Here is a 27,553-nt window from a genome sequence, read left to right as displayed (position 1 = left end):
TGAGCCAGACCCCAGAAGAGAATTGCTAATGACTGGCAAGCAGGGAGCGGGTCTCAGTCCACAAAAAATCAGTTCCAAGCCCACTTTTTTCAACAGTAAACTTGAAACAAGGATCCAACTGTTGTACACATCTTGGAGCAAATGATGTGGGCCAGACCTCCAAAATGAGGTGCTGCATCCCAGGTGATCCCAGCTCCCACAAGGGATCCAGCAGCTGTAATGTGTAAGTAGCTCCATGCAGGATGAACAAGGTGCTAAGGATGAAGAGCCAGAGCAGCAGTGAAGGGGCATGAGCAGGTGGTTTATCCTTCTTACCAGGCAAGGTTGTGATGGATACTGAATCCCTCCAGGGAGCTCTGAATTCAACTCTTCAACAGCATGTTTAAAAAGAGCAAGGGCTGAGAAAAGACATGGAAGACAGATGGAGAAAATTGCATCCTGCCTCCCCTGGCAGTTTCAAATGAGTTCAGCTTTTGCTTTCCCTTCCTAGGACCCAGCCTTGGGCTGAGCCATGCTGCTGCTGGGCTCCAGCTATTCTCTGGCACGGGTGATGTGTTCCCAACACGGGGTCACTCACTGTGCTTTAAGCACAGCAGGACCCTCGTCCCTGCAGAGTTTGTAACACAACTCACTTTAACTATGGGCTATCTGCCCTCATTTGTGCCTTTCCAGACCTCCATTCCTTCCTGCTCAGCAGCACAACTCCTTCTTTGGTGCACACCTGCAGTGCAGCAGCACTTTCCTGCCTCCAGACAAAACACCCAGGCATTTTTCCTGGACTCCCCAACATCCTGGCTGCAACTGCATGTTCTCTGACAATGCCAAGAGACAAGAAGGATGTCCCAGCTTTTGTAGGGCTGCAAAGCCAGCTGGGATGAGGCTGTGGTCCCACTTCTGCTGGGTGAGGAATAAGAGGTAATGCACATCCATGTGTCTGTAACAGTTACCAAGGAACTGACCATACCCCCAGAGGGGTTTTTTGGGTTTTTTTGAGAGCAAAACTGAAGCCCGCACAAAGCGGCCATTTCTCATTATCACAGTTTACAAAGGGCTTAGTAACAAGCATGAGTCAGTGGGGCACCAGGAGTGCTCCCTGCTAGCTTTGGGAGGAACCAGAAATAAGTCACTTCACTCCTGCTCCTGTGTGAACAGTCGGGGTCTCACTCCTCTCCCCTCTTCCTGCTGGGAGATGTTTCTCCTCATGGTCCTGGTTTCATGGAGGCAGAGACCAGATTGTTAAATTCAGCCTAAGAGCCCGCATGTCTTAAAAGAGATCAGATTTCCAGAGATACTGAAACATGGGGACCTTCGTTAAAGCCACTGTGAGCTGCAGATAATCTGCACCTCTTCAAATTGGAGGGCTGCTTTCAGTGCCAAAATTCAGAATTAACCCATGGGTCTCCATATTTCAAATTGCTGGACCTTCGTCGCCCAAGACTTTCCAAGGGGCTTTTTCATTATGTGGCTCCTGCCTCCTTCACCTGCTCTGGATGTGACCCTTGGCCCCACTGAGCCTTCATCACCCATCACTGCCCAGGCTGGAAAACACTTTCTGGAGGGTGGTGTTAGACTCCCTGGGCAAGGTTCGTGCCTCTCTTTAGCCTCAGAGGAGGATGGGAAAAGGGAGTGGAGAGGTCCTGTGGCAGCTTCTCCTCTGGGACATCAGTGAAATCTAGTGAAGGGCAGTGGGAGCTGCTGCCAGAGCCAGAGGCTGCAGACTTGATGCTTTTACCAGGCTTGGGGAGTAACATGTCATTGTTTATTTCTGAGGGTGCTGTGGGGCACAGAGTGACCAACAGTGCTGTGCAAACCTCTCCACTCCCATTGAGACCACAGCTGCCCCTTGTCCACGGCTCTGCAGGTCTGGGAATGGGCAGGAGTGAAAAAGGAGCACTGCTCACGCCAAGGCCTAGCAGATATGGGTAAATGAGGTAAACAGAACGGTGTAAAGAGAGAAAACCTGCACAGCCCTACAGCTGTCTGCAAATAGCCCTTTCCAGCAGCACCCGGCACTTGGCTGCAGGCTGGGAGAGAAACTACGGTGCTGGAGCGAAGCTTCTGGCTTTCAGAGCTGGGGAAAAACTCCAATGGAGTGGGTGTCTTGAGAAGAGAGAGCACAAAGTTGATGCGAGCGAGCTGCAGGACCGTGGGAGGCGAGACAGGGAACGGTCAGCGCGGGGATGCTGCCAGTGGCGGTGGGTCTGTCCGCAGGACACCGAGCGCTGCTCACACACACATACCTATCGCAGTAGTCACGCTGGCCGCCACTAGCCATGGGGCGGCACAAGCAGGTCACGGAGCACGAGGTTGGCCGCCCTCGCCTTTACTCACCTTCTCGGGCCGGTTTTGCCACAGGCGCGGGGCTTTGTGCTGCCTCAGCCGCCGGGAGCAGCCGAGCGGGGCGGCCCGTTCCCAGCCGGGCGCATCCCGGGACAGGGCCCGGAGAGGAGCGAACGGGCTGCGGCGGGAACAGGTCAGCCGGGGCTGTGCCGGGGGCCGCTCTCCCGGCTCCGGGGCGTTCTGGGCAGGGCTCGATGCCGCTCTCGGCTGGAGGAGCCGCCGGCGTGAAACGGGGTCCAGCCTTGCCGGGACAGCCCCGGCCCCCGGGCATTTTCCCCGCTGCCGAAAAGTTTTGTCCCGGGTCAGACGGCAGCGGGGCCGGTGCCGCCGCCCCGGCGGGAGGAGCGCGGCTGCCCGGGCCCCTCCCGCCGCCCGCCCCCGCCGGGCCGGGCCGGGCCGGGCCGGGCGGAGCCGGGCGCTGAGGGGCCGAGCTCCGCATCCCGCGTCCCGCTGCGGCTGAGGGGCTGCTCCGGGCCGGGCGCGCCGCTCCCGCCAGGCTCCCGCAGGTTCCCGCAGGTTGGCACCCCGGGTACGGGCGCTGTCCCCACAGGTGGGTCGGGGCTCCGCCGGCGCGGAGTGGGGAGAGAGGGGCCGGCGGCCGTGGCTGGGGCTGCGAGCGGGATGGATGGGACGGGGCGCCCAGGTTACCTCCCGAGTCGCTTTCCTGCTTTGGTGTTTTTGCTGCCCTTTGTGCCCCGTTACCCACAGCCGGCCGGAGCCCAGCGCGGCGGGGCCGGGGATGGGCCGGCAGCCCCCGAGCGCTCCCGCCCTGCGGCACGGAGCCGTGCTCGGGCGCGTTCTGGCGATGCAGAGCCCCTCGTTCGCCCTTCGCTGGCCTTGGCTGTGCCCGGAGTGCATCACTGAGCTCGAAACGGGGCGGGCTGGGGCCGGTGTTTTGTAGCTCCCCAGAAAACACCGTCCCAAAGGTTCCAGGCAGCCCCCGGGAGGCGCCTGTGGGAGCGGGAACCTGGCAGCACCTGGCGATGGGAAAGGGCTGCCTTGCAGGGTGCAAAGATGTGAAGCTGCAGCGCTAGGTCAATTTGTGCTAACCAAAGTGCTATCACCTGGGCGAGCCGTGTGCCTTTCGGAGTTCAAAACAGGGGGAAGAAAAGTTGCAACCAACTCCACAGTGCAGCATGCTGCTGGGGGGAGAGGGGGAGAGAGGGACCCCGTGCCCTGGATTCGCAGGGCTGCTAAGGGGTGAGACCCCCCCCCAGGAAACACTCAGGACCCAGCTTGTTTGCTTCTCCTTGGCTGCCAGAGTTGGGCATGACACAACTCCAGGGACTTGGTCACCTCTCGGGGAAGGGTGGCTCATGGACCCAGGGCTGGCGTTTCCCCTGCCTCACAGGTGCTCTGCATCCTCGGAGGGGCGGGAGGAGGCCAAGGGAACCAGATCCCGGTAACCGGGAGCTGCCAGTGTTGAGTTGCAGCTGGCATTTCCAATGCAGCCTTGGCAGAGCTGCCACATCCCCTCACCCACCTGCTGCTCTCACCGCAGACCCTGAGCTGACACAGTTTACAAGCAGCCCTTTCCGCACGGGTTTGGTGCTGCCTCCAGTCTCGGAGCTGCCCCTCTGCACCCCTGAGCAAGCCTCACTGCTGTCTGCAGGGAGCCGGGCTGGCAGACCTCGTGGAAACCTTGATGTGGCCCTGGCCCTTGGTGGGGGGCTTGTTTTGCCCAGCAAGGCGGGCAGAAGCCTGAGCAGGGCAGCGCTGGGTGCAGTTTGGCAGCCTGTGTGCCCGGGAGGGGAGCCAGAGGAGCCGTGGACATCTCTGCCTTTCAGAGCCTTAAGTCAAGTCTGTCTCCTAGGGGAAAATATTCCCTGCTGCTTGGTCATCAGGGGTAAGGTGAAAGAGCTGTAGTGCTCTGTTTTCCTGCCTCTTTAAGGGCTAAATGTGTCACTTGATTTCCAAAATCCTGCCAGATTAAAAAGAAAAAAAAAGTAAAATAGAGAAAAAAACCTGCTGACCTTGTTAGGGCTAGAAGCTGTCCCCGTGCTTGGTGCTTTGTGGCTTTGCAGCCTGGCCATCCTAGCCCTGTTTGTGAAAACACAGGTGTGCTAGGGCTGTGAGGGGATGGTGTCTGATTGCATGAAGGAGCAGCTGCAGCTTTCTGCCAGCTTTGGAAAGGGAGAGCTCTTGAAGGCATATGCTTAATGTGAAACATAACTTAATGGAAATATTCCTTCTGAGGTCTCTTCCTCCTCTGCATTTGATAGCTCGGCAGCAAACAGCTTCAGTGGGAGTGAGCTTCTGCTTTTAATTAAGTCTCACACACCTCAACCACAAGGTAGATCTCCCTTGTAAATCACAATTCTAAATCATCAGGCTTTTTTACCTCTTATTCATGGTGGCTCTCTAAAGGTGGTACAGTTAAGAGAGAAAAAGATCACAGGCCACACCTTCCTGTAAGGCTGTTTAGCATGTTCCTGTTTGTTAGGCTGGTGCTAACACCCCGAAGGGAGAGGGAGCTGTGGAGGGAAGGGATGTTGGAGCCTCCAGCAGCAGTGCTTGGGGCTGAGCTGTGCCTCAGAGCAGCATATTGGGGCACATGCCCAAAGGAGAAGGGAGCAGCAGATGATGGGAATGGCCTGGGAACAGGCAGGTTTCTGAGGCAGGTGGATGCATGGGAGCAGCTAGAAAGGCAACAGAGGCACCAGGAATGGGCACAGAGCCCTGAGACCTGGCTGCACCAGTCACAGCACCTTGAATCAGCGTCCTGGTGGAAAAGTGTGGGTGTCACACTGCCACAGTGAGTCCTGCAGCCTCCTTGTCCTGTGACAGGGTGCCAGCCTCTCTGGGGCAGGGATATGGGTGTGATCCCTGGCAGGGATTCAGGATTGACCAGCCTGGCAGACAGGGGGGCTCATGGTTTGCCTGCAGCAACTGCCAGGGCAAATTGTGAAGCAGATGCTTGGGGATATTTGCACTCCTCCAACATTGCTTCTCTTTGGCTGTGCCTGGCAGGGTGGCAGGCAGGCAGGAGCTGTGTTTCTGGGGCTATGGGGCGTGGTGGCCACGCAGTTTGGCCCTGTAGCCAGCCCTGGCCACCTCTGCCTCTTTGAGGTGAAGGTGCAGTGCAGCATGAAACTGGCTGTGTGTTTCTGGAGAGGTGACCCCTGCCATCCCACTTCCAGGTCATCTGCCACATGCCCAGCACTTGGGATGGAGACCTTCCTGACTCAGAGCTTGGGAATGAGCAGGAGGGTTGTCCATGGAGGCAGAGCAACACCTACAGGTGTGGTCTCCCACTAATAAATGAAATGGAGTGAAGAAAACCCAGGATTTTTCCCAAAGTGGTGAAAAGCCTCTGTGTGTCCTTCCTGTCCATGCAGCACAGCTGCTGTGGGCAGAGGCTTGGGCATGGGAGCAGCACTGCTCCTTCCTTCTCAGAGGGGTGCTTGGGGTGTGCCCCCTGCCCATTTCTGTGCCCTCCTGGGCCCCAGGTGGTGACGCTGTCTGGCAGCAGAGATCCCACTGCCTCCCTCCCTGGCTGCAGGAAGGTGAGCTTCCACCTGGGGGTACCGTGGTGTCACTAAGATTCGGCTGGAAGGACTTTTCCAGCTGTTTCTGCATTGGCCTGGCTCTGTGTGAGGAGGTGCCAGGCCACCTGGCCGAGCAGGGATGAGCTCAGCATGAGGGGCAGGGGGGTCCCCACCCCTGGGCTCCCAGCCACTTTGGGGAGGCAGAAACCTGAAGGTTTCTGCTCATTTCATCCACGTGCTGCTCAGCAGCTGCTGCAGCTGGACACGAGGGAGGGCTCAGATCTTTGAGTTGCTTCTTGGCAGCTCCAAGGATTTGGTTTACCTCCCCATCAGCTCTGGTCTTACTGGCCTCATCTGTGGCATGCTCCCTATGCTTCTTGGTATTCCCTCCTAATTTTCCTTCCTTTGAGCATCTCCAATCTATTCTGTCTCTGTTTCTCACATGCCTGTCATTGTATAGCAATTATCGTTAGAGAGTTAAAAGCCTTATCAGCTCCTTAGTGGGAGAAGTGTGAGTCATCTCCTTGCAGGACTGTGTGGTGGTTCAAAATAAGTAATGTGGTTTTTTGGTTTTGTTTTTGGTGCATGGAGGCTTCTTTAATTCAAAATGTAAACCACAAAACTGAAAAAAGCCAGGTGGGTATTCAGCCTGCACTTATAAAGTTAAAAAGTCCAGAGTTAGAGCTAAATGTGCCAGCCTCGTGCCATCCTCCCAAGCTGAGGGAGCTGCAGCGGACAGACAAGCAGTAAGATCAGCATTCAGAAGTTATTGCCTTCATGATATTGGGACATGCTTTCCAAAATGATAGGAGGCTTGAAAATCTCACCTAGCTTCAGTCAACACAAAATGTCAGGTTTCAGTCACACAGCGAGCTCCCCATGCACGCAGAGTCAGAAGCACCTTGTCCTGCATCTCCCTTCTTTGTGTGCAGAGTCTCCTGCAGCTCCTGGTGGTTATCCTCACTGGGCTTGCTGACTGCCTTGAGGTGTGAAGATATCTGAAGGGCCTGGAAGTGGCTCTGGAAATCCCAGGGACAGGAGCAGAATGAAGCACAAGCACAGGGCAGACCCTGAGAGGAAGGGTGACAGCTTTGTGTTCCTGGGGATTGAGCCTTTGTAACCCAGGTTTTAGGGTGATGTGATGTGATGGGTTTCTTGGTTTTCTTTCTTTTTCCTTTTGTGTTTGCAGGGAAAAGCATGAAAGTGTAGGTGCCAAAGTTTTAAATATAAATTAAAAATAATCTTCAGATATGCTGTGTGTTTTAACTCACAGTTTTTAAGTAGCTTCCTTGCGGGGGGTGCTGCAGTAAGTCTGGCTTGTGACTTTTTTTGATCACCTTGGGGATGGCAATATTGCTGGTTTCTCAGGCCAGACTAGAAGCGATCTTGTTGGACAAGAAGAGCAGAAGGAAAAAGCAGGAGCCTGTCTTGGAAGCAGCAGATTTTGAATTGCAAAACCCCATCCCGCGGTGTTCACGTTGCCGGAACAGTTATCCGGCTGATTTCCCACTGTGCAGCCCGGTGTCCTGTCAGTCCTGGCTGCTCCGCACCAGCAGAGCTCCATGTCCCACCAGGACCGGCAGCAGCAGCACAGACCCATCGTGGGTGAGGCAGCAGGGGTGGCTCTGCCCTTTGCACATTCCTCCTTCTCCCCTGCTGTCCTGCTCTGCCTCTGGCCACACCGCCGCCTTCCCACAAGTTCTTCTCAGCAGATGTTTCTCCAGATGTGCTCCCTGCAGAGGTGTGCATGTACCATTTCTCTGTCAGGGCTTGTGTGACCGGACAGGATTGCAGAGCCCATGAAGACTGGCACATTTCTGAATGTGAATGTTCTGTTGTCTGTGATTTGACATCTTTGGTTTTGCACCTTTTGATTCACCAAGCAGCTATGTCACCCTTGGGAAGAAGCCTCTCTTTCACCACTACATCAAAATGAGCCTGTTGGGGTGAAAAGTTCATTCTGCCTGCTCTGGGTCTACACATGCTGCACCAAATTTTTCATCTTCTTTAAAGGTTTTTTTCCCTCTGTTTTTTTTCCCAAAAGAAATGTTTTGAAAGGGAAGAAACTTTGAGAGAGTCAAGGTGTGCATTTAGATAACATCAACTGCATCTATTTTGAGGGCTATTGATGTGTTAGTCTACAGTTACTAAGCATTGTTAGATACTGGACTCAGTGGTTTTTGAGGTATTTTCCAGCCTTAGTGATTCTATGATTCTGTGTCTGTCCCTTGAAGTGTTCAACAAACATGTAGATACCATGCTTAAGGACATGGTTTAGTGGAGGGGTTGGCAGTGCTGGGTTAATTGTTGGACTTGATGATCTAAGAGCTCTTTTCCAACCTAAGTGATTTTATGCTAAGTATTCCTGGGTCTCGACAGATCTAAGGAAACAGGTTTTCCAGGCCTGGAGATTCAACCATTGAGGTGACCACAAATTGCTTTTATCCAAATACTGTTTCTAGCAGTCAGTGTTTCCCTTTTATCTGAGAAGATGATGGTGCTAATATTTTTCACGTGGTCCAGTCACTTGTTTCCTGTTGACTTTTGTCTTTTTGGATCGTGTCTGTGTGCAAGCCGGTGCTCCCCTGTGGCCAAACACTCTGCCCCATGTCCCAGACAGCCAGCAGGTGCAGGGCCACAGGGACCAAGGGCAGAGCAAGGCAAGCAGAGCTCTGGGATCCCTTCCAACCCGAGCCATTCTGTGATTCTGCTCTGGAAGTGATCTATCAGAATTGGTTGGCATTTTAAGTCTTAAAAACACCCCCAAAAAGCCAAACCCCACAAGTCTCTGTTCTCAGCAGACCCTTACATTTTAAGGATGTGGTGTTTTACCTGTGTTGTTTTCTGTCCTGACAGCCATTGCCCAGCCTCACCCTGAGGTCAGTGACCCCCTAAATTGCTGGTCCCCCTTGGATCCTCTCCAGGCTACAGAGAAGCATTCCTGCCAGCTCTCAAAAAGGCAGGAGCTGGGCTGGAAATGCCTGTTGCCTTCCAGCGACAACTGTGCTGGTGCTTGCTTTGTTGCATACTAATGAACACTAATTAGCCTCGGCTTGTTATCAACTTAGTGTGGGAGCCGTTTGCAGAATGCAGGGGTGGGGGCTGGGGAGACCCCAAGGGGCTTCTGCCCTTCTCCAAGGGGTGCCCTCCTGGGTGGATGAGGGCTCCTTGTGGTAGCACATCCATCTGTGTGCTGTGCCTGCTGGCCTCATGCCAGCCTTGGGAGTGGTCCACCTGCCAGGAGTGTTCCCCTCTGACATGGCAGAAGGTTACAAGGAGTTAGTTATAGGGGTTTTTGTCTCTAAACCCACCAGGCCATGGGGAGTAGCTGAGCCCCTTGGAGGCTGGGCAGTGCTCACCTTCAGGTTTTCTCAGCGTCAAAGCTTCTGTGCCCCTCTCCTACCCCCATCCCCACCCAGTCCCTCCACACTGTCCGTTGTGGAATTGTTCAGCTGGAGCCTGTCTCCTCCTCTCCTCTGCACTTCCAGCATTGTAGCAATCCTGGCATTCAGAGCAGCAGCTGGAAATCTCCTGCACCCATGGCTCTTGTCCAGTCACTCAGCCTGAGCTATAGAGGGCATGGAAACCCCCAGAGGATGAGCCTGCTGCAGAGGGGAAACACCATCACAGTTTGCCACAAGCTAGAGAGAAGGAGGCTTGATGGAGCTGGGTGGCTTCAGCACTCTTGAAAAACACATCTTTACACACCATGAGTGTAAACTCTTCATTCTGGCTGGTGTGTGATACTGTGTTTGTAGGACACAGCGAGCTGATCTCATGCTGGGGGAGGCTCTGGCAGGGGCAGGACAGTGCCAGGACCTGCAGTACCTGAAGGCTTCTGCCAGCAGGAGAGCTGGGGTTCCTGCTTCAGAGGTGGGCCTGCTAATTTTGGACAAGTAGCCCACTTAGCTTGATGTGCTTGGGCTGGGACTTGTAAGCAACTACTCTGAAGCTGAAAAATCAGTCTGCACTGGAGCTGAGAACAACACCTGTAGGTTTTCTGGCATTCGAATCCCAATTATGCTCTGTGACAAACATCAAGTTTCAGACCAGGTCCTGGTGACCATGCTTCTTTTTAATTTACTCTTTCTTTGCTCACATAATGACAGGAGTTTTTCCAAAGAAAGGGCTTGGAAGGAGAGGGCATCAAAGTGTCAGGAGCAGCGACAGGGAGGGTTGGCCAGGTACAGGGGATGCTCAGCCAGGGAGCAGCACCAAGGAGCTTCATAGGAGTAATTTTTTCCTCCCACCTGTTGTTAGGAGCAAGTAGGGAGTGAGCTGTTGTGCCTCCTCCCCAGCTGCTAACGACGAGAGACTCACTTATGGTCGTGTGCTGGAAGCTAATTAAACATGGTGACAATGGTAATTGAGTAAGGATGCTTGAGGATAAGTATGACCTCATGTCTAAAATGGTAATGAGGCCTATTAAAATCCACACCAAAAAGAGAAATGAAAGGGGGAACAGAGGCAAAGGTGGTGCAAAGGGAGCAGGCAGGGACAATACCTGGCAGCCAGAGCACCGGGAGGGAGGGAGGGCACGGAGGTGTCAGGCTTCTCCGTCTCCTTAATAAACAGCCAGCTCTGCAGGTAACCAGGCTGCATCTGGAGCCAAGTCAGCCAAAACACAGCGTTAAGCACCTTCCCCTCTGCCCTCCCAGGCCTGGGTGTAGGTCCTGGTAAGCAATGGCAGCACGTGTTGCTGTTTGTTGTCTTCACTGGCTGGTTCTCTGCTGGAAGAAAGGGATATTCCGTGAAACCAGCAGTCACTGCCAGCACAAGGAGGGTACTTGCAAAATGACCCTGAAATTGCTCCAGTGCAGGGAAATGCACTGGCAAAGGAAAGATGCGGTGGGTTCAGGGTGCCAGGGTGCCATGCTCCTTCTCGGACCAGCACAGCACCTCATTTCAGCTCCCCGCTGGGATATAGGGGCTGGGGGCCACTGTGACCCTCCACAGGTGTTGCTTTGCAGGGTGGTGTGGCAGTGCTGGGGGTGGCACCGTGCTCCGTGGGAGCCCTGGTCCTGAGCTGACTCTCCTTGCTGCAGAGGAACCCAAGGGACGCTGGCAGGGGGCACTCCCTGTCCTGGCTCCGGACGTGCATCCCATCAGTTTGGGTAAGCTCAGCCCCAGGCTGTCCTCAGAGCCTTCCCTGATGGCAGGGGGGATGTGGTGTGTGCCAAAGGTGTCTTCTCACTGGAGAAAGCCAATGCTCATCCTCCCAGCAGGGTGCAGGTACGGCTGGATGACGGCTGAGGATGTGCTATGGAGCCGGGATTCAACTGCTCTGAGCTCTGCGATGGCAGCTCCAGCTTTGGCAGCCAGGAGCAGCAGCAGCGGGCCCTGCAGGAGCTCTGCACTGTGACAGTGGTATGTATGGATGCAGTGGGATGTACGATGCAGGGGAGTGCTCTGGGACAGGAGGTTTGCTCTGCAGAAGTGGATTTGGGGGAGGGATGAAGAGGGAGGTGCAGCTGCCAAGCGATCCCAGTCCAGCTGAAGGCAGCACACTGTCACCTGGTTGATAGAAAGAAAAGACACACCAGTCTAGGTGACACCCAGCAGTTATCCAAAGGGGACAAAGCATCCATGACAGCAAAGTCATGTCAAGCAGCCCTACCATGTGCCAGCCAGCTGCTCAGGATTGGCCTGTGATGGCTCTGTCTCCCCTTGACCTTTGCTGTCCCCTATAACTTGAAAGTGCTTTTCAAATATGAGTAGAGCAGGATTTAATTAAAAGTCATCCTCTGTAATGAACAGCACCTTCCCCCCTCCACCAGTAAGGCAGGGGTAGAAGTGACACTGGGATGCACTCAGTGGCAGCTGGCACCACGTGGGGCTGCTGGATGGAGCAGGGAGCTTGGCCCACTCGGCTCTCCATCACGTCCTGCACGACCATGGGCCTTTAATTAAAAGGCTGTAAGCTGCTTGGCTCCTCTGGCTCTGGCAGCCGGCTTACAATTAATATTCCCCCTGCCAGGACCAGGATTTACTGCGCTCAGCAGCCAGCAAAGCGCTCCATCAACTTCAAGTAGCATCAACATCCAGGGAAACAGCAGTCAGGTGGGAGGGTGTGTGGGAGAGAAAACATGGAGATCATAGGGGTGTTTCTGATCCCTAGGTGGTTGCTGGGAATAGGGTGCAGCAATGCTTTTGACAGCAGCCAGAGGTGAAAAGATTTTGTTGGTGGGTGTATCTGGGAGTGAAGTGCAGACACCCCAGGGTGCTGAGTTTGCCCTGCTCACCTCAGTGGCAAAAGCCAGGTGTTACCCTTGGGCTCGAGCAGGCAGGACACAGAAATAGAAGGGCATTACAGCCTTGCACCAGCCCTGTCAGCTCCAGCCCTCATCTGTGCTGAGTGATGGGCTTTTCACACAGACAGTCCTGGTGTGAGCAGGGCACTGACCTGGCTGACCATCTCCACCATCTGGTGTGGTCTTCATTTCCCAGAGAGGCAAAAGACTCCCCAGGGAATAGCAAGAGGGAGAAGGGGGTAGGAAGCAGTTTTCAGGAGGGAGATGAGGATCTCCCCAGGGATCCCTCCACACTGCTGCAAAGGGAGGCTGAGATGTGCACGCAGCTGTATCCCAGCAGCAGCAGCTCTCAGCTGGATGTCTCTCCCAGGCAGGGGTTTGCCTTTCCCAGTTGCCCTGTGACCAGCGTGGCTCCAGCATGTGAGCTGCCAGGAGCCTGCAGATCAGCTGTGCTCGTGTGGCAGTGACACGTTTTTGTGTCAAGAATTATGGGGTGGCTTTAACTCTGCAAGCTGTGCGTTGTTCTTGCTCGCCCAGAGGAGATGAAGCCTGCCTGGGGAAGAGGGACATGAGGCATTGGCTCTGAACAAATGCCTTTCTTCTGCCTGAAGATTTATTTCTAGCAAGGTTGGATGCAGAAACAGCTCAGACCTTGAAGTAAAAATTGGGAGTTTGGGGCAGTGTTAACTGTCATGAAAAGTAGTCTTCTGCAATAGAAATTGGATGCAGGAATACCTGAGAGAGGACTCAGCACAAGAGAAGTTAGTGAGGAGGTGTGTGATCTCAGCTCAAACCCCATTCTTCTCCCTCCCCCTTTAAAGGGGGTGTGTCAGCACTTTTATTGAAGTGATGCTTTTTTTAAGGAAAAAGAAGTTGGTAACCCACACATGCACACTCTGTTAAATGCTGGAGCATTTTAGATCAGCAGCGGAAGTAGTTTCTTGTTTCACATGGGATCATTTTATCCGTTTTATGTTAATAAGGAGATAGCAGAGATTATTTTAAATGGAGATTTAAACCCATAGGGTGGTTTGTGTGTAAGGGGAGAGGTGCCTCCATCATACCCACTTTGGGAGTGTCCCTCCAAAGCCAGTTCTCAGCTGATGCCTGCCTGGGACCAAGTTCATTTCCATCTGACTGGGAGACGGGTGGATTCCAGCTCAGTGTGTCACCACCTCTGAAAAACGCTGTCACACTCCCTGTGCTGTGCTCCTGCCCCGACTGGCAGCTCTGCTGCTGGCTCCCAGGCACGTCCTCCAGCTGATCAGTTGTCTGCTGCAGGGAGGGGTAAGGGGGAAAGAAGCATCTAAAGAAGCATGATACCAACTGGGGCACCACGGGGCCTTCCTCCAAAGATTTCCTTCCAGAGGACAGTGGGGAACCAGTGTCCATGTTCCTGGGTTTCAGAGGCAGGGCTGCTTGGGATTTATGAATCCCTTGTACAGCTTCATTATGGATTTGGCTAGTTGGCATAAGAAGAGGGCTCTTGGACTGCCGTGTCCTCCTGAACACTCAGCAAGTGACAGAGCACATGTCCTGTCCACACACATCTCAGTGGCCCTACCTGCAGGACTTGGTCTGCTGCCAGAGTGTCTTCTTACTGGGAGCTGTGGGTTCTGGCTGAGCAGGATAACTGTGGATCATGCTGGAGTAGGGACCTTCTTTGCTAAGAGCCCCAGCAGTGTCCTCTTCTTCCTTATCCCTTTTGCTTCATGCAGACATCGTTTGACCACAGTATGAAGAGCTCCCCATCCTTCTCTGCTGGTCTCCTGGGAGTTGTGTGGACATTCCTGACTGGAGGAGTCCTGCTAGCACTCTTCTTTTTCATCTTCACTATTCGCTTCAGGAAAAACAGGTAAGGGCACCCCTTTTCTCCTGGGAGATTCCCCCTGAGCTGGAGTAGCAGAGTCAGGCTCTTTTAGAAGCAAGCTCTGAGCTGATGACCAGCTACGGATCAGGAGGGTGAAAGCCTGAAGGAGCAGCACAGGGCAAGAAAGGGCAGTGCCAGGGATGGTGCAGCTTCTTCCATCACAGAGTTTTGATCACTGGTGGAGACAGTCCTGTTTGGACTGCTCCTTTCCTTCCCAAGGCAGGGAGCTGTAGACAGGATGAAAGGAAATGGCCTCAGGAAATGCATCAGGAGAGGTTCAGGTTGGGCACCAGCAATAATTTTTTCTCCAAAAAGGTTGTCAAGCATTGGAACAGGCTGCCCAGGGAGGTGGTGGAATAACCATATATGGAAGTGTTCAAGACTGGATGTGGCACTTAGTGCTGTGGCTTAGTTCTCATAGTGGTGTTTGGTCAGAGGTTGCACTTGATGGTCTTGGAGGTCTTTTCCAACCTTAATGGTTCTCTGACTTTCTGGGTGCCCTCTGGCACAGACAGTGCTGCATGGTCTCATCCAGGTGCTACTCAATAAAACCATCAACAGGAGTGGGTAAAAGGAGAGCTCAATTCTACTCCACGTGCTTGAGAGCATTGGAGCAGCACAGCTCCATAGCAAGGCCATCATACTCCCCAGAGTGAGCCATGTCCTCCCTGCTGTTGGACCACTGATACTTTGAAGATGTTGATAACCCTTTTTGCTCTTGGTGGTTGCTTGTGTTGGTGGAGAACATGATCTCCATTACTCAGAAAAGCTGGTGGTGAAGTGTAGACTTTTTTTGGTGCTGTTCAGTCTGCTCTGATAAAAAGTCCTGCTCCCCCGAAGGCAGCACAAATCCAGCAGAAGGCTCAGCAGTTCCTCATAGCTCAACCTGTCTCAGCCAGTGCTGATCCTTCCTCAGCAATTCTGGATGTCTCTGCTGCCTCTTTGCCACCTTCTCCTCAGGCTCATTGGCCCCTTGGTATTTCAGCTGCTTCCTCCTCCAGGGATACATCCCTCTCCCAGGCTTCACCAGGCGAAGCCTTTGCTCTCCCTGTGCCACTGTTTCACACAGAGGTACATCTGAGTGCAGCCTGCACTGATGTTGTTGGACTTCTCTGGTGGCTTTAAGGATTTAATGTTCTTGACAACCACAGTTGGGAAGGTCCTGCCCATAAGGGTTTGTGTGGAGAGTCCTGTGCCTGCTGCATGACCTGCATCCCAACTGCATCCCAGTCTGAAGCACTTCATTTACTGAGTGGTGCTGAGTTCAGTGGCCGCTTGAATTTATATTCTCAGAATGTGCTGTAATGAATGTGTGTTATTTATTTACCCTGTAGTAAATAAATACTGGTCTGTCTCCTGAACCTGGCAGGGCAGAGACCTTTCTCAGCTGCAGCTGACAGCATGAGCTGGTGAATATCTTTCTCCAAGGGCTGAGACATGGTGAGGAAGGCAGGGAGGGAGAGAGACAAGTTGAACCCCAGGCTTTGTGGCTGGAAGACAGCAGGAAGGAGCTCAAGGAGAGAGAAAAGTAATGAACTGGCAGCAGGTTGAAGGAGCAGAGCTGTTGGGGAGGGTGGCAGGAGGTGCAGCTTTCACTCAGTAGGCTGGCTGGGGAAGGGTGACAGGTCATAAGAGATCAGTGGGTTGATTCTCCCCTCCCTGAATACAGTTACAGGATTATGAGTGATGAGGTGAAATTACAGAGGGGAGACTGTAACCTGAACATTGCTGGCAGCTTCCTGTGCTGAGTGTGGAGATACCTCCTGAGAGGAAGGAGCAGTGGGAAGGGCCTGTTCTGGAGGCACATGTAGCTCCTGCACCTAGAGCTTACTGCTGGGGACCGTCACCCTGGGCTGTGTTGGTGTGGTTTTCCATCTCTGCCCCTCTGCAGCAGAAGTGTTGGCATAGGGCTAAATGAATACTTGAAGGATTGTGAAGCACTCCAGCAAGAAAAGGGAGAGGGTGGGACCATGCACTAATGGCTGAGCTTTTGGGGCAGTGGTGAACAGCACAGGCTGGGGGTGGACAGTGTGTCAGCATTCCTTGTGACCGTCATCATCCCTGTAAGGGGACCTCACCCCAGTGCTGTCAGGTCATGATGCTCAGTAACTGTCACCAAATCCCCTGCTTTGTTTCCTGGAGGATTGTGAAGATGTCCAGCCCCAATCTCAACATTGTGACCCTGCTGGGCAGTGGCTTGACTTACACAAGTGCTTACCTCTTTGGGATTCAGGAGCAGAGCCTGCCATCTGGAGACTCAATGGAAAAGCTAATTCAGGTGAGCAGGGGCTTGGCTGGGATGGGCACCTTGACACATGTACAGGCCTGTTTGTATGTGCTCTCTCCCAGCCAGCTGTCACCTGTACATGCTCTGTCCCAGCCACAGCCTGTCACCACCACGTTGCTCAGCTGGGCTGTGGCTTTCACAAAAGGCAGCCAGACACTTTCTGTCTGAATGGGGCCTTTGCTGTTTTGCAAACCACATCTGCACCGAGGTCCCTGGGGGACAGGTCCTGCAGGCAGGCAGGCTGCTGGGCTTGTACAAGTGCAGCAGGCAAAGGGGAGCACAAAGGGAGAGGGGACCCTCCACACAGCCACCACTGCCTGACACAGCACAGGTGCTCTGGGTGAGTTTTTTGGCTGCAGAGCAGATCTTCATCAAAACACTCACCTGTGTGATGAGCCCCCATGTCCTGGCCTGAGGCAGCCCCCCTGCCAGACTGAGGACTGGGCATGCACCCATGTGGGAGAGTGGGATGGAGCACACCCTGCATCCTGCTCAGCCACTGGCCTGAGGATAATTAACAGAGGTGCCAGCAAGTGATTTATGGGTGCTGGGACTTTCTGTGCCCCTGGTGCTCACAAGCTGCCTGTCTCTCCCTGCCTGCCCTTCCAATGAGAGTCTCTAGGTAGGCAGAGAAAGGTAGGCAGCAGGCATGCCTACAGAGGAGTGTTTGCCTTTGAATTTATTTCACCCTGTAGACAGCTTTCTAGTATCTGGTATCTCCCTCCAGAAGTCAGAAGATTTCTGTCTTCTGCTGTGTCCTTCGGCCATCCTCGCTGCAGCCCAGGCTGGGAGGGTGTGTGGTGTCCCTGAGCCCCTTTCAGCCCCTTGCTGTGCCCCTGCAGGTGAGGCTGTGCCTGCTGTGCGTGGGGACCTCGCTGGTGTTCGGGCCTGTGCTGGGGAAGAGCTGGAGGCTCTACAAGGTGTTCACCCAGCGGGTGCCCGACAAGCGCGTGGTGAGTACCCAGCACTGAGGCGGGAAGGGGAGGACAGACTTTCCATGGAGGGCAAACACCAGCCAGTCCCAAACCAGAGTGGGATAGCAGATGGAGCTGGCACATGGCAGGGATGGATGCCACAATCACAGGTCTGGTTTCACACCTGGCTGGGCATGGGCCCTTCATTTATTCCTGCACAATGAGGCAGGAACTTTTCCACTCCACAGGCAAGTGGGTGCCCTGCCAGGCTGCCTCTTCCCCAGTGGAGTCCCAGCCCCATCACCAAGCAATGTTCTCATTTTACACTGGCCACATGCCTTTGTTACACTACACACCAATGTTTGTGTTCAGGTCTATTTTCATCCCACAAAAACAATCAGCTGGTTTTGTGGCATGAAAATAAACCAGGTGTCCTCAAAAGCATCTGATCTAGGGCCATCCCCAGGTGGATCCGTTCTTCTCTTGAAGGCAAGAAGGGAGTGCTGGGCTCTCCTCTGCAGCACTTAAGGATGGGGATTCAGAAACTGGGAGGGAAATGGAAAATTTGTGCACAAAAAAGTGCATTTACAACTTTCAGTGGTCACTTTGCAGCAGTGAAAAAAGTAGGTCTCAGATGAAAGATGGGACAAGAGGCTATGCAGGGGAACTGGGTATCACAAGGATTCCTGTTTCACACTGGGATCTGTGTTAAACTTGCAAAATGATGCTTGTACCAGGTGGTTTTGTATGCCCTTTTTGTCTCTGCTGGTGATATGGTCATAAGGGATGATAGTCTTGTTTTGGAAGAACTGTTTTCTGTCATAGTATTTACCTGCTATCCACACACAGGGTTTATACCTGGTCTCAAGCCTGATTAGGTCTCCAAGAATTTGGGAGTCGAAGACAGAGATCTTGTGGCCAACTCAAATGTCAGTGCTGGACACCTCTCTGGGCAAAGTAGTAGGATAGATGTGCCACTTGAAAGAAACAACACAAAGGGACCCAAGGGGGATGGAGGTCATTGGTCCATTCCTTCCCCATAGTAACTCTGACTTCTTGCATGTTTGCAGATTATCAAAGACCTGCAGTTGCTGGCCATGGTGGCAGTGCTGGTGCTGGCAGACACTGTCTTGCTCTTGACCTGGGTGTTCTCTGACCCAGTCCAGTGCTTCCGAAGCCTCAGCGTCTCCCTGCGGGTAAAAGGATGGGGAGGGGCAGGGTGGGGTTTTGCTGTGTCCTCCCTGAGCTCTGTGAACAGAGTTAGTGGGTGGCCAGGCATTTGGGGGTGGTCTTTGAGAAACATCAGAAAGAAAAACGAAGCAAAAAACCTTCTGGGCACTCTGGATTTGGTTTATGTCTGGTCTATTACAGAGGTGAGAGTCCACTGCAAAATTTCCAGGTCTGTGCAGATCACCTGCATGGCACAGGAGGGCTCCAAGGCATCTGCTTTAGAGAAATGTTTAACCAGCCCTGTAAGCAGCAGAAGGCCAAAACCTTCTTGTTTAAGACTCTGCCTCTGATAGCACCAGCTTTGGCCTTTCCTTTCAGAAATTTACACAGGAGACCAGCTTCTTCCCATTGGTCTGTGCCAGCCTTCACTTGTGCCTCTGCCTTGCCTTGTAGGCCACTGAGAAAGGCATGACGTGCTCCGTGAGCCGGGTGCAGTCCTGTGCATCGCTCTATTCCGATCTTTGGCTTGTTCTCATTTTAGGCTTTAAGGTATGTACCCTCTTGAGTGCTTCTTGCATTGTATCTCACCTCCTCCCTGTCTTTCAGCCTAAACTGTCTCGCAGCATTTGTCATTTTGCTGCCCTCCCAAGCTGCAGGCCCATTGCAGATCCCAGCTACTCCTGTTCATCTCATAAGCCTTCCTATTTCCAGCCCTTCCCATCTTGGGAAGGGTGAAAGCCTGCCAGCTGTGTTCTCCTTGCTTCACCATCTCCTCTGTGTACACTGTGCACTTAGAGTCTCTCAGGATCTCTCCCAGCACCCCTCTGAGCTTCATCTCACTTCTTGAAACTCAACATCTTCCTGGTCTTTATGTCAACACTCCTTCCCTAAAGACTCCAGTGAATGGCCACTGCCGAGGTGGCTCAATCTCTGTGTCCTGTGACTTCAAACCAAGGAGGTGCTGATGACAAGTGCTTGGTCCCCACCTCTGCAGGATGCTTATCGGGTTAATTACACCTCTGAGGTGCACTTTCACTGGTGAATCTCTGCACATGGCCAGTCTTCTTCCAGCAGTGTTAGTTATACTGATGTAACTATGTTGGTATAATTATCACTGTAATTATCTGTGGTCTCATGTGTCTCTGGTATGGCAGAGGCTGGACACATTTCAGAAAGCTGATGTTGATGAAGCTTGTGAGATCACAGCCTTTTTTTGGGAATGGCTTAATCTCTGCATGCAGCACAGGCACTTTCTTTGTGATTCACTGTAATGTAATACTCACTGACCATCTACCCAGAATCATAGGAAAAAGAGCAGAAAGGGACCTCACAACACAGCCAAGTCCTTCTGCACTTAATTTCAAAGTCCTTAAAAGTCCTCTGCTGTTAGGGATTGTAGGCATTACCTGGGCTTTCAGTGCTGTGTCTCCACCTCTGATTTTGTCTGCAGTTTGTGTTAGGGTTTAGAGAGGTAATGCCTCTGCCTATAGCCGTTACAAAATCCTTTTGGAAATAAAACATCCCCATAATCAGTTCCAGGTAATCTTTTTAATGTTGTGTTGAATCTGGCCCTGTTCCTTCCTGCTTATTGGGGGTCATGGAGTATTTCCTTGGTGATTTCTCTGGAGTTAGTCTGGATTTACACTAATGTGAGTGTAGGCTTTATCTCTGCGTACACTGCACTTCTTAGCATCCACAGCATTAATGTGCTCAGCCCTTTGGGAAGACACTCCGTGTATTATCCTGATTTTACTGGCACAGAGCAATGAACAGAAATGACTTGCCAAGGACATGCCTGGAATTAGAAGCAAAGTCCTCTGCTCAAGTTTAAAACAAACAAACAAACAAACCACTGAGAGTCCTAGTTTAGGAGACGCAGTGCTGTTGTCTGTGTCCCAGATAGACTGTATGAATTTAAATGGGACTTTGGTGCTGTTTTTTTCCTGCTCAGGGATTAGGGGTTGCCTTGCCTTTGGGCTGTTTGGAGGTGCCCCATGGTGGACACAGTTATGATCCAGTGCAGATTCCACAAAGCAGGGTCAGGCACCGGCCCAGTTCCCAGCAAGGCAAGTTTCACTCTTACAACCCCACCCTGAGACTTCTGCTGCTTTGAAGTTGGGAGTCTCACCAGAGATCTGGACGTGAATGTCCCTTACTTGTGTCCCTCCAGGCCTTAGGCCTGGCAGTGGCCATCACAGTCACCAACCAGGCACAGCACAGAGGGGTTCAGAAGGGTCTAAAAACCATCTGCATCTCGTGTCACAAAGCACTTCTTGATGCCCAAATAACAATGACTCTTAGTAAAAGGCTGACACTTCCTGGGTAGCACAGGAATCATGTATGTCACATTCCCTGTATTCCAGGTCCTTGCAGGAGCTGAGATTTATTAGATGGTATTTCCAAATGATCCTGAAGGCAAACTATGCTCAGTTCTATGGAGGCAGGCAAAAAATACTTGGTGTTTCCTGCTAATGTCACCTAGGGAAGGAGATGCTTATCCTGCTGGGTAGTTTTATCCTGAGCACACTGGCAAAATGCATGCATGAGACCCTTGAGGAGGAGGGTGGTGAGACAGCCTTCTCTGAAACAGCTGCTCTACTCGGGGGGAGGGAGAGCCTCTGTAGAGGCACTTCTGTAGTGCCCTTCCCTGCTACTGGAGTCAGGAAACAGCCAAGGGAAGGGAAAAGAATTGCACCTGGTAGTTTCCTGGATTATTGCTATTTAAAGAGGCACCAAGTACATCCTCTTCCCTCCAGTCTAAACCTCCATGTCTCCTTGCCTCCCTCTTGAAGTCCTTCTGGATATCTTTCCTGCTCCTTCAGAGGTCTGCTATTGGTCCTTGATGGCACCCACTGCTAAATCCCTGCAGGGACCCCCTTCCTGTGTGTCTGCCTTTGCTTCTCCTGCTCCAGGCTGCCCAAGGGGTGGTTTTCACAATTTCTCCCAGCCATGCCCTGCTCTGTGGCAGCACCTGCTGACCGCTGACTCTTGGCTCTTCACGCCCTGTGGTTGGGACCCCCTGTGCCCACCAGTGCCCTCACTGCTGCCCCGTGTCCCCAGCCCCCTCCTGGCCTGCAGCAGCGTGCTGGGCGTTTGCTGCAGTGTCACCGCCGCACGCTGCAGGTCTGCATTACAGATCAAAGAGCATTAATTAGGATTGCGCTGAGCGCGATCTGAGCTCACCAGGCTTGGTGCGACACGGGGCTTGACACCATCAGCCTGTAATTTTCCACACTCTGGAAACCTCTTTTTTCTGTTTCCAGAGCATCCTCCTGCTGTATGGGACCTACTTGGCCGGTCTGACCGACAACGTCAGCTCCTCTCCAGTGAACCAGTCCTTGACACTCATCGTCGGGGTCAACCTGGTTTTCCTGGCTGCTGGTACCATCTGCTTAGTTCACCGTTTCTTCCGTGCTTGGCACAATCTGCTGTTTGGTTTTACCTCTGGAGGCATCTTTGTGTGTACAACCACCATCAACTGCTTCATCTTTGTCCCACAGGTATGCTGCCATCTCTGTCCTGTCACTTGGCTGGAAATAGGCACGTTTTCGGAGTTTAACAACAGCAGCCGTGGGCATCAATGCGCTCACTTTCCTCCTTTTTTTCCCCAAATGTTTGGACTCACCTGTACAGCTCATTCTCCAAGCCCCACCCCACCCTGGTGGTTCTGCTTCCCCAGGCAAGTTCCCTGAGTCTCAAAGAACCACAGAATTGTTTGTATTGGAAGAGACCTAAAGATCATCTGGTTCCAACACCCCTGCTGTGGGCAGAGAAGCTTCCTCCAGACCAGGCTGTCATAGTGCCATTCAGACTGACCTTAAATGTTTCCAGGGATTGGGCTATCCACAACTTCCCTGGGCAAGCCTGATCAAGGGTCTCACCACTATCATAGTGAAGAATTTCTTCCTTGTATCTAATCTAAACTACTCTCTTTTCAGTTTAAAGGCATTCTCCTTTGTCCTATCACTGTGCCCTTCTAAAATGTCCATCTCCAGCTTTCTTGTTCCTTGTCCCCTTTATGTCCTGGCAAGTCTCCAAGGAGTGCAGCACTGCTGCTCAGAAACCCTCCTGCAGGAAAGTGCCCCAGGTGACAGCCATGCAGACAGCACACACGAGGCGAGGCAGCCACTGGCCTCCTCCTCCTGCTCCATGCAGGTGGTGGGATGTGTCCTTTGTGCAGTTGTGCTTCCCTCGTGCCTCACGTGCCTACCTGCTCCAGGAGCTCCTGCCACTGGCAGCGATGGAGCCGGGCACAGACCATCCAGATGGCCCAGCCACTCTCAGAGACTTCCCCAGGGGAGGCTGTCCTCCTCTGCACTTTTGGAGAAGGAAGCTGGGCTTTGCCACAAGCCAGGAGGAGGAGGAGGTGTTTAAAGGAAGCCTTTTGTGGTGAGCTGAGGCACTTCTGCTTCCTGTGTCCTCCAGGAGTGGCCTGGTGTGCCTGGCCACCACGTTAGTGGGAATAATGCTCCCATTGTTACAGGGAAGGGAAACAGTTATTTACTTAGTTGAATGTTTGGAGGGATGTTTGGGCTCAAGGACATGAGGTGAGAAAGGGAGGAAGAGGTGAAGCTGAGGAAGGCACATCTGTGCAAGGGAGGGCTCAGGGGATCTCAGCAATGTATATAAATATCGATGGGGGTGGAATAGGGAAGGGGGAGCGAGGCTCTTCTCTGTGGTATCCACTGACAGGACAGGGGACAATGGGCACAAACTGAAACACAGGAAATTCTATTTAAACATGAGGAAAAGGCTGAAGTTTTTTCTGTGAAAGTTGTAAAGCACTGGAGCAGAATGCCCAGAGAGGCTGTGGAGTCTTCATCCTTGGAGATACTCAAGGCCCAGTTGGATATAGTCATGAGCAGGCTGCTCCCTCTGACATTGCTTGAGCAGGGCACTTGGGATGATTTCCAGAGGTCCCCTCCTGCCTCTTGAGGCAGAGCAGCCTTTGGGAGCAAGGATCCAAACCCCCTCTGGTGAGAGCTCCAGGCCTGCTGGAGCACCAGGTCCCTTGGACTGAGGGTAGAGAAGCTGATGAGCTGTACTTTCACTCTGCCTGTACCATTTTTCTTTGGGAGCCTGGGGCCATTGAACATTTTATTTAACTTGGATCTTTTAATTCATTACCTTGTTTTTCCTAATGGGTTTGCTTTTCTATAGCTCATCTGAGATCAATAAACAGCTGGAGCTGGGCTGCACAAGGCTTCCAGGCAGACACTAGATGAGCAAATAGATACTAAACATTGCTGGTTTTCAGCTTGTCACCAGTGATTCAGGGATAAGGGGGCAGGCATGACACTGTCTTTGTCTGTCATGGAGTCAGGGAGTGGGGAGAAGAGGGAGGGGGCTTTTACAGTGTGCTCAGCAGTCTCAGTGCAGCCAGGCACTGACCCTCTCCTGCATTAAAAGCTGGAGCCAGGAACAGGGTAGGGCTCAGATGGGTGGGAGGCTCCAAGTGACACTGCAGCCCCTCGCCCAGCCATTTCTGGCTGGCTGTCTCTGCTCCACCCTGCCTTTGTCTCCCCCCTCCATCCCTTTGTCTCCTTCGCGCTCGAGCTGCGCCTGCCTCCCGCTGTGTCGGCCCGGCTCTGTGGATAACACCCTCTTCTACTCCCCAGCTCAAGCAGTGGAAAGCCTTTGAAGAGGAAAGCCAAACCATGAGCCACATGGCAAAATATTTCACCAGCCCGAGCAGGAGCTGCCGCTCAGTGTACAGCGAGGAGCAGCTCTACCAGCTCATAGGGGAGAAAAACTCTATGAAGCGGCTGCTCACCGAGGTATGGGGCTCTGCCAGCCCCCCTCCTCCAGCTTTCCCCCTTCCCTTTTGTGGGCTGGAGGCTTTGCAGGGTGGGAAACCCTTTTTTACACCCCTGTCCACACTGGTGATCCCTCACCACCCTCTTCCTTCCTGAGGGGAAGAGCTGCTTTGTTTTGTTACACTCCAAAGCACCACAATTTAGGCATAATTTGGAGGGCTTAAAAAAATTCTGTAGGGAGGAGCACAAGAGAGCCTGGTTCCCACAGCCTTGTCAAACATGGTTAATTTAGAGGGGAGATGCTCTGTCTCAGAAAAGCCCCCAGGCTCCTGCTCTGTCACCTGCACTGCATGGGCAGGAACGCCCCAGCCTGAAGAGCTGCCTGCCCAGTGAGCCCCTTCCCACACACACGTCTGGGGGGCTGCAGGGGAGGCTGAGGTCACACATGCTGCTGGTGTGGCTCTTGCCATGCAGAGAGGGGTGATTTGTTTTCTGGCAGTTTCTGCTTCCAAATTGGCAGCGTTTTCCTCCTCCCTGCCCGCCCCACACTTGACAGGCTTATTTGTTTGACACAGAAAAACGCCGTGATCGAAAGCCTGCAGGAGCAAGTGAGCAGCGCCAAGGAGAAGCTGATGAGGCTGATGTCTGCGGAGAGCGGCTGCGACCCCCGTGTGCTGCCAGCAGCTCCCTGCACCTGGAGCTCAGGGCAGCCTGGGGATGCACCAGGGGACTGCTGCCCCCCAGATCCAGGGAGGGATGGGTGGCAGCCCCCCTGCTTGCTGGGTTCATCACCTCCTAGCAGCAATGCTCAGGCTCTCCAGAAAGATGCAACCCAGGAGCCTGTTTGCACTCAGGTGCTGCTTTTTAATGGAGGGGACAGCATTGAACGTGGCCTGAAAGATCTCCAGGAGTGTGGGACACCTGCAGTGCAGGAGCAGCCTCCGGAGCAGCTGCCAGGCCAGGACAATTCAGCTGGCGTAGCCTGGGAGTCGTCCCCCAAAATCAGCTATGTAAACAGCGAGAAGCTGTGGGAAATCTTGCAAGAGTTAAGCCTGGATGGCAAAAACCACAGCCCAGCCTTATCTGCAGGACCCCCACTCGGCAACCGGGGCACCTCAGGCGAGCAGGGAGAAACACGGGCAGGCCAGGAGGGCTACCCAGGCATCCACACAGCCCTCAGCCCCTACCTGGCAAGGCTTCAGCGGAGGATCCCATTGCCCCCTGCCTCCACACGCTTCCCTGGACACGTATCCCCTCGTGCCAGCTGCAGGGTGAAGGAGGTGGGCAGCTGGGGCCGTGGGGAGTCAGCTCAAAACTCCCTGGGAAAGGGAGGGGACACGGCTGGCAGAGGGCTCCTTCACGGCCCAGCACCGTCCGCTGCAGCCATCCCGAGGGAGGCCAGCCTCCAGCCAGAGGGGTGGCAGGGATGGCCCAGGGTGCCTCAGGGATGCCAGGGTGCCTCACCGAGCATCCCACAGGAGCGGCGGCGGCGGCAGGGCACGCCCAGGGGCCCCGCGGAGCCTTCCCTGCGCTCGCTGTACTATTACCCAGACTCTGACTCCAGCAGCAGCAGCAGCTCTGAGGAGGTGTTTCATGGCTGCCACCGACCCTGCTGCGAGGTTTGCTTTCAGAGCCCTCGTGGCTCCCTGGACAGCAGCAGCACGGACACGGACACAGAGCCCAGTGACTGTGAGGATCACCAGACAGAGCACCACGGCGGGCCCCAGCCTGTGGTGAATTTCAAAGAGGATCTGAAACCCACTTTCGTGTGACTGGGAGCACCCCTGCTCCAAAGGCAAGTGCCTTCCCACCCCCAAAACACTGCGTGTTCTCTGCAATGCTAAAGCCACACATCCCTCTGGGGAATGTGCCTTGTTCTGGAATGCGGGGATTTGCCCCATTCTGATCTGCAGTGTCAGCCCCAGCCTGGTCAGCCGTGCCTGCAGCCTGAGTTTGGCTGAGAGGGGCTTGGCAGCACTCAGGGAGGTGGCAGTGGCCTTGTCCTGGCTGCTCTGAGCAGCAGCCTGTGTCCCACAGGTAGCAGCAGTTCTGTCCATCCTGGTGCCAGCAGTGCAGAAACCGGGCTGGGGGTGTGTGAGAGCCCAAACTTCATCTCCTCAGAGAGCTTTCCCTGTGAGACCTTGCCCTGGCAGGGAGCAGCATCCTGCCTCAGAAACAACCATGGCTTCTTGCACACCTCTCCATATGGACTGACAGGAGACTCCTTCCCCTGAGGCTGCCCAGGCAGAGCATCCCCCTGGCATCACCCCAGCTGGGGATGGGAGATGGATGCCAGAAGCAGCTGCAGGCGGTCCTGCACCTGGGGTGTGCTGCTGCCAGGCAAAACAAGGACTTTGGAAGGGGGGTGCACAGCAAACTTTTGGGTTTTGGTGGGGTTTTTTTTGTAGCATCTGAATGGGAAAATGGAGTCCAAAGGTGATGTCTGTGAAGGTGTCTTTGCATTTTGTGTTCTTCAGGTGCATCGTTGTAGGTGAGACTCAGGTCAGAGCTGAAGGGAAAGACAAGGCCATTGTAAAGGAGGATCTGAAAAGGGGGTTCTTTTTTTACCTTGATTTCTGGATCTTGTGCCCTTCTGTCTGTCTTTGTATGGATGATATAGTCTGGAATAAGGTTTGTTTAAATTAATATGCTCTGTTTAATTTTTATCTTAGAAACACCAAGAACAATGTGTGTGTGCCTTTTTGGGATATTTATTGTGGCATTTGAGCTTATCGTTGCTTCCACAGGAGTTCAGGATGCTGAGACCTGATGCCCAGTGCAATATAAACCTTCTGGAGAAGGGCTTGATTAAAAAAGCAGGTGTCAGAGGAATCCCAGAGCTGGTTTTGAACAAAGCATGTTAGCACTGCCCTCTCCATTAGCCAAATGATGAAATCCCTCACTTCTGTCTCTTCACTGGTGTGACCTTTTTTTCCCCTGTTGCCTCTGCAGTTTTCCAAGCTTGCATGTAGGGCAAATCATCAAACTCAGTAATCTTATGAGGAACAATATTCCCACAGTCCCTGTTTGCTTTTAAAATGGAAACACCCCAGAGTGTAATCCTTTTTTTTTTTTTTTTTTTGTCACTTTTTTGCTAATAGAAACCGTTCTCTTTCAGTTTTGTCTGAGCACTTGTGGCTCTGGCATGGGAGAAGTGCACTGACGGGAGAGTCCCCTGCGTGTGCAGGGCAAACCCGGGGCCGGCGGCTCCCTGCAGTGGGACTGGGGATCTGCTCGGGATCTCTGTGCCCGTGCCCTGCAGCCGCCTGCAGTTCTGCAGCGCTCGCAGCAGGTGCTGCTGCTGCCACGCCGGGCGTGCCGGCAAACGCCGAGGACATCCACGGCATCGCCACGCTGGGATAAGGGGGGAGACAAGCGCGCTCCAGGGACCCTATTAAATGTGGGTCAAAACCTCTCCCCACCCACAAACGTGTTTAGAATAACACTTTGCTCTGGGGCTGGGAAATACTGCAGCAC

General features: G+C 53.4%; 1 protein-coding gene across 6 annotated transcripts; it reads left to right on the top strand.

The window, feature by feature from the left end:
• The first annotated feature begins 2,752 nt into the window (after window positions 1-2,752).
• GPR156 (G protein-coupled receptor 156) lies at window positions 2,753-27,111 on the top strand. 6 transcript variants are annotated; one of them, XM_064722554.1, is made up of 11 exons: window positions 2,753-2,890; window positions 10,799-10,942; window positions 11,054-11,195; window positions 13,798-13,934; window positions 16,092-16,227; window positions 17,079-17,189; window positions 18,221-18,346; window positions 18,774-18,869; window positions 21,584-21,820; window positions 23,939-24,097; window positions 24,652-27,110. In XM_064722554.1, the coding sequence occupies exons 3-11, from the start codon at window positions 11,091-11,093 to the stop codon at window positions 25,846-25,848; spliced, it is 2,304 nt and encodes a 767-aa protein (XP_064578624.1). In that variant the 5' UTR covers window positions 2,753-2,890; window positions 10,799-10,942; window positions 11,054-11,090; the 3' UTR covers window positions 25,849-27,110. The 6 variants fall into 6 exon arrangements, with proteins under 6 accessions (XP_064578624.1, XP_064578608.1, XP_064578651.1 ...); XM_064722538.1 differs by having other exon boundaries at window positions 11,051-11,195; XM_064722572.1 differs by having other exon boundaries at window positions 2,771-2,890; window positions 10,874-10,942; window positions 11,051-11,195.
• The last annotated feature ends 442 nt before the right edge of the window (window positions 27,112-27,553 follow it).

Source organism: Zonotrichia leucophrys, chromosome 1, assembly GCF_028769735.1.
Source record: "Zonotrichia leucophrys gambelii isolate GWCS_2022_RI chromosome 1, RI_Zleu_2.0, whole genome shotgun sequence".
Lineage (NCBI taxonomy): Eukaryota > Metazoa > Chordata > Aves > Passeriformes > Passerellidae > Zonotrichia > Zonotrichia leucophrys.
Note: the sequence above shows the minus strand (reverse complement) of the source record. Positions and strands in the feature narration are given on the sequence as shown.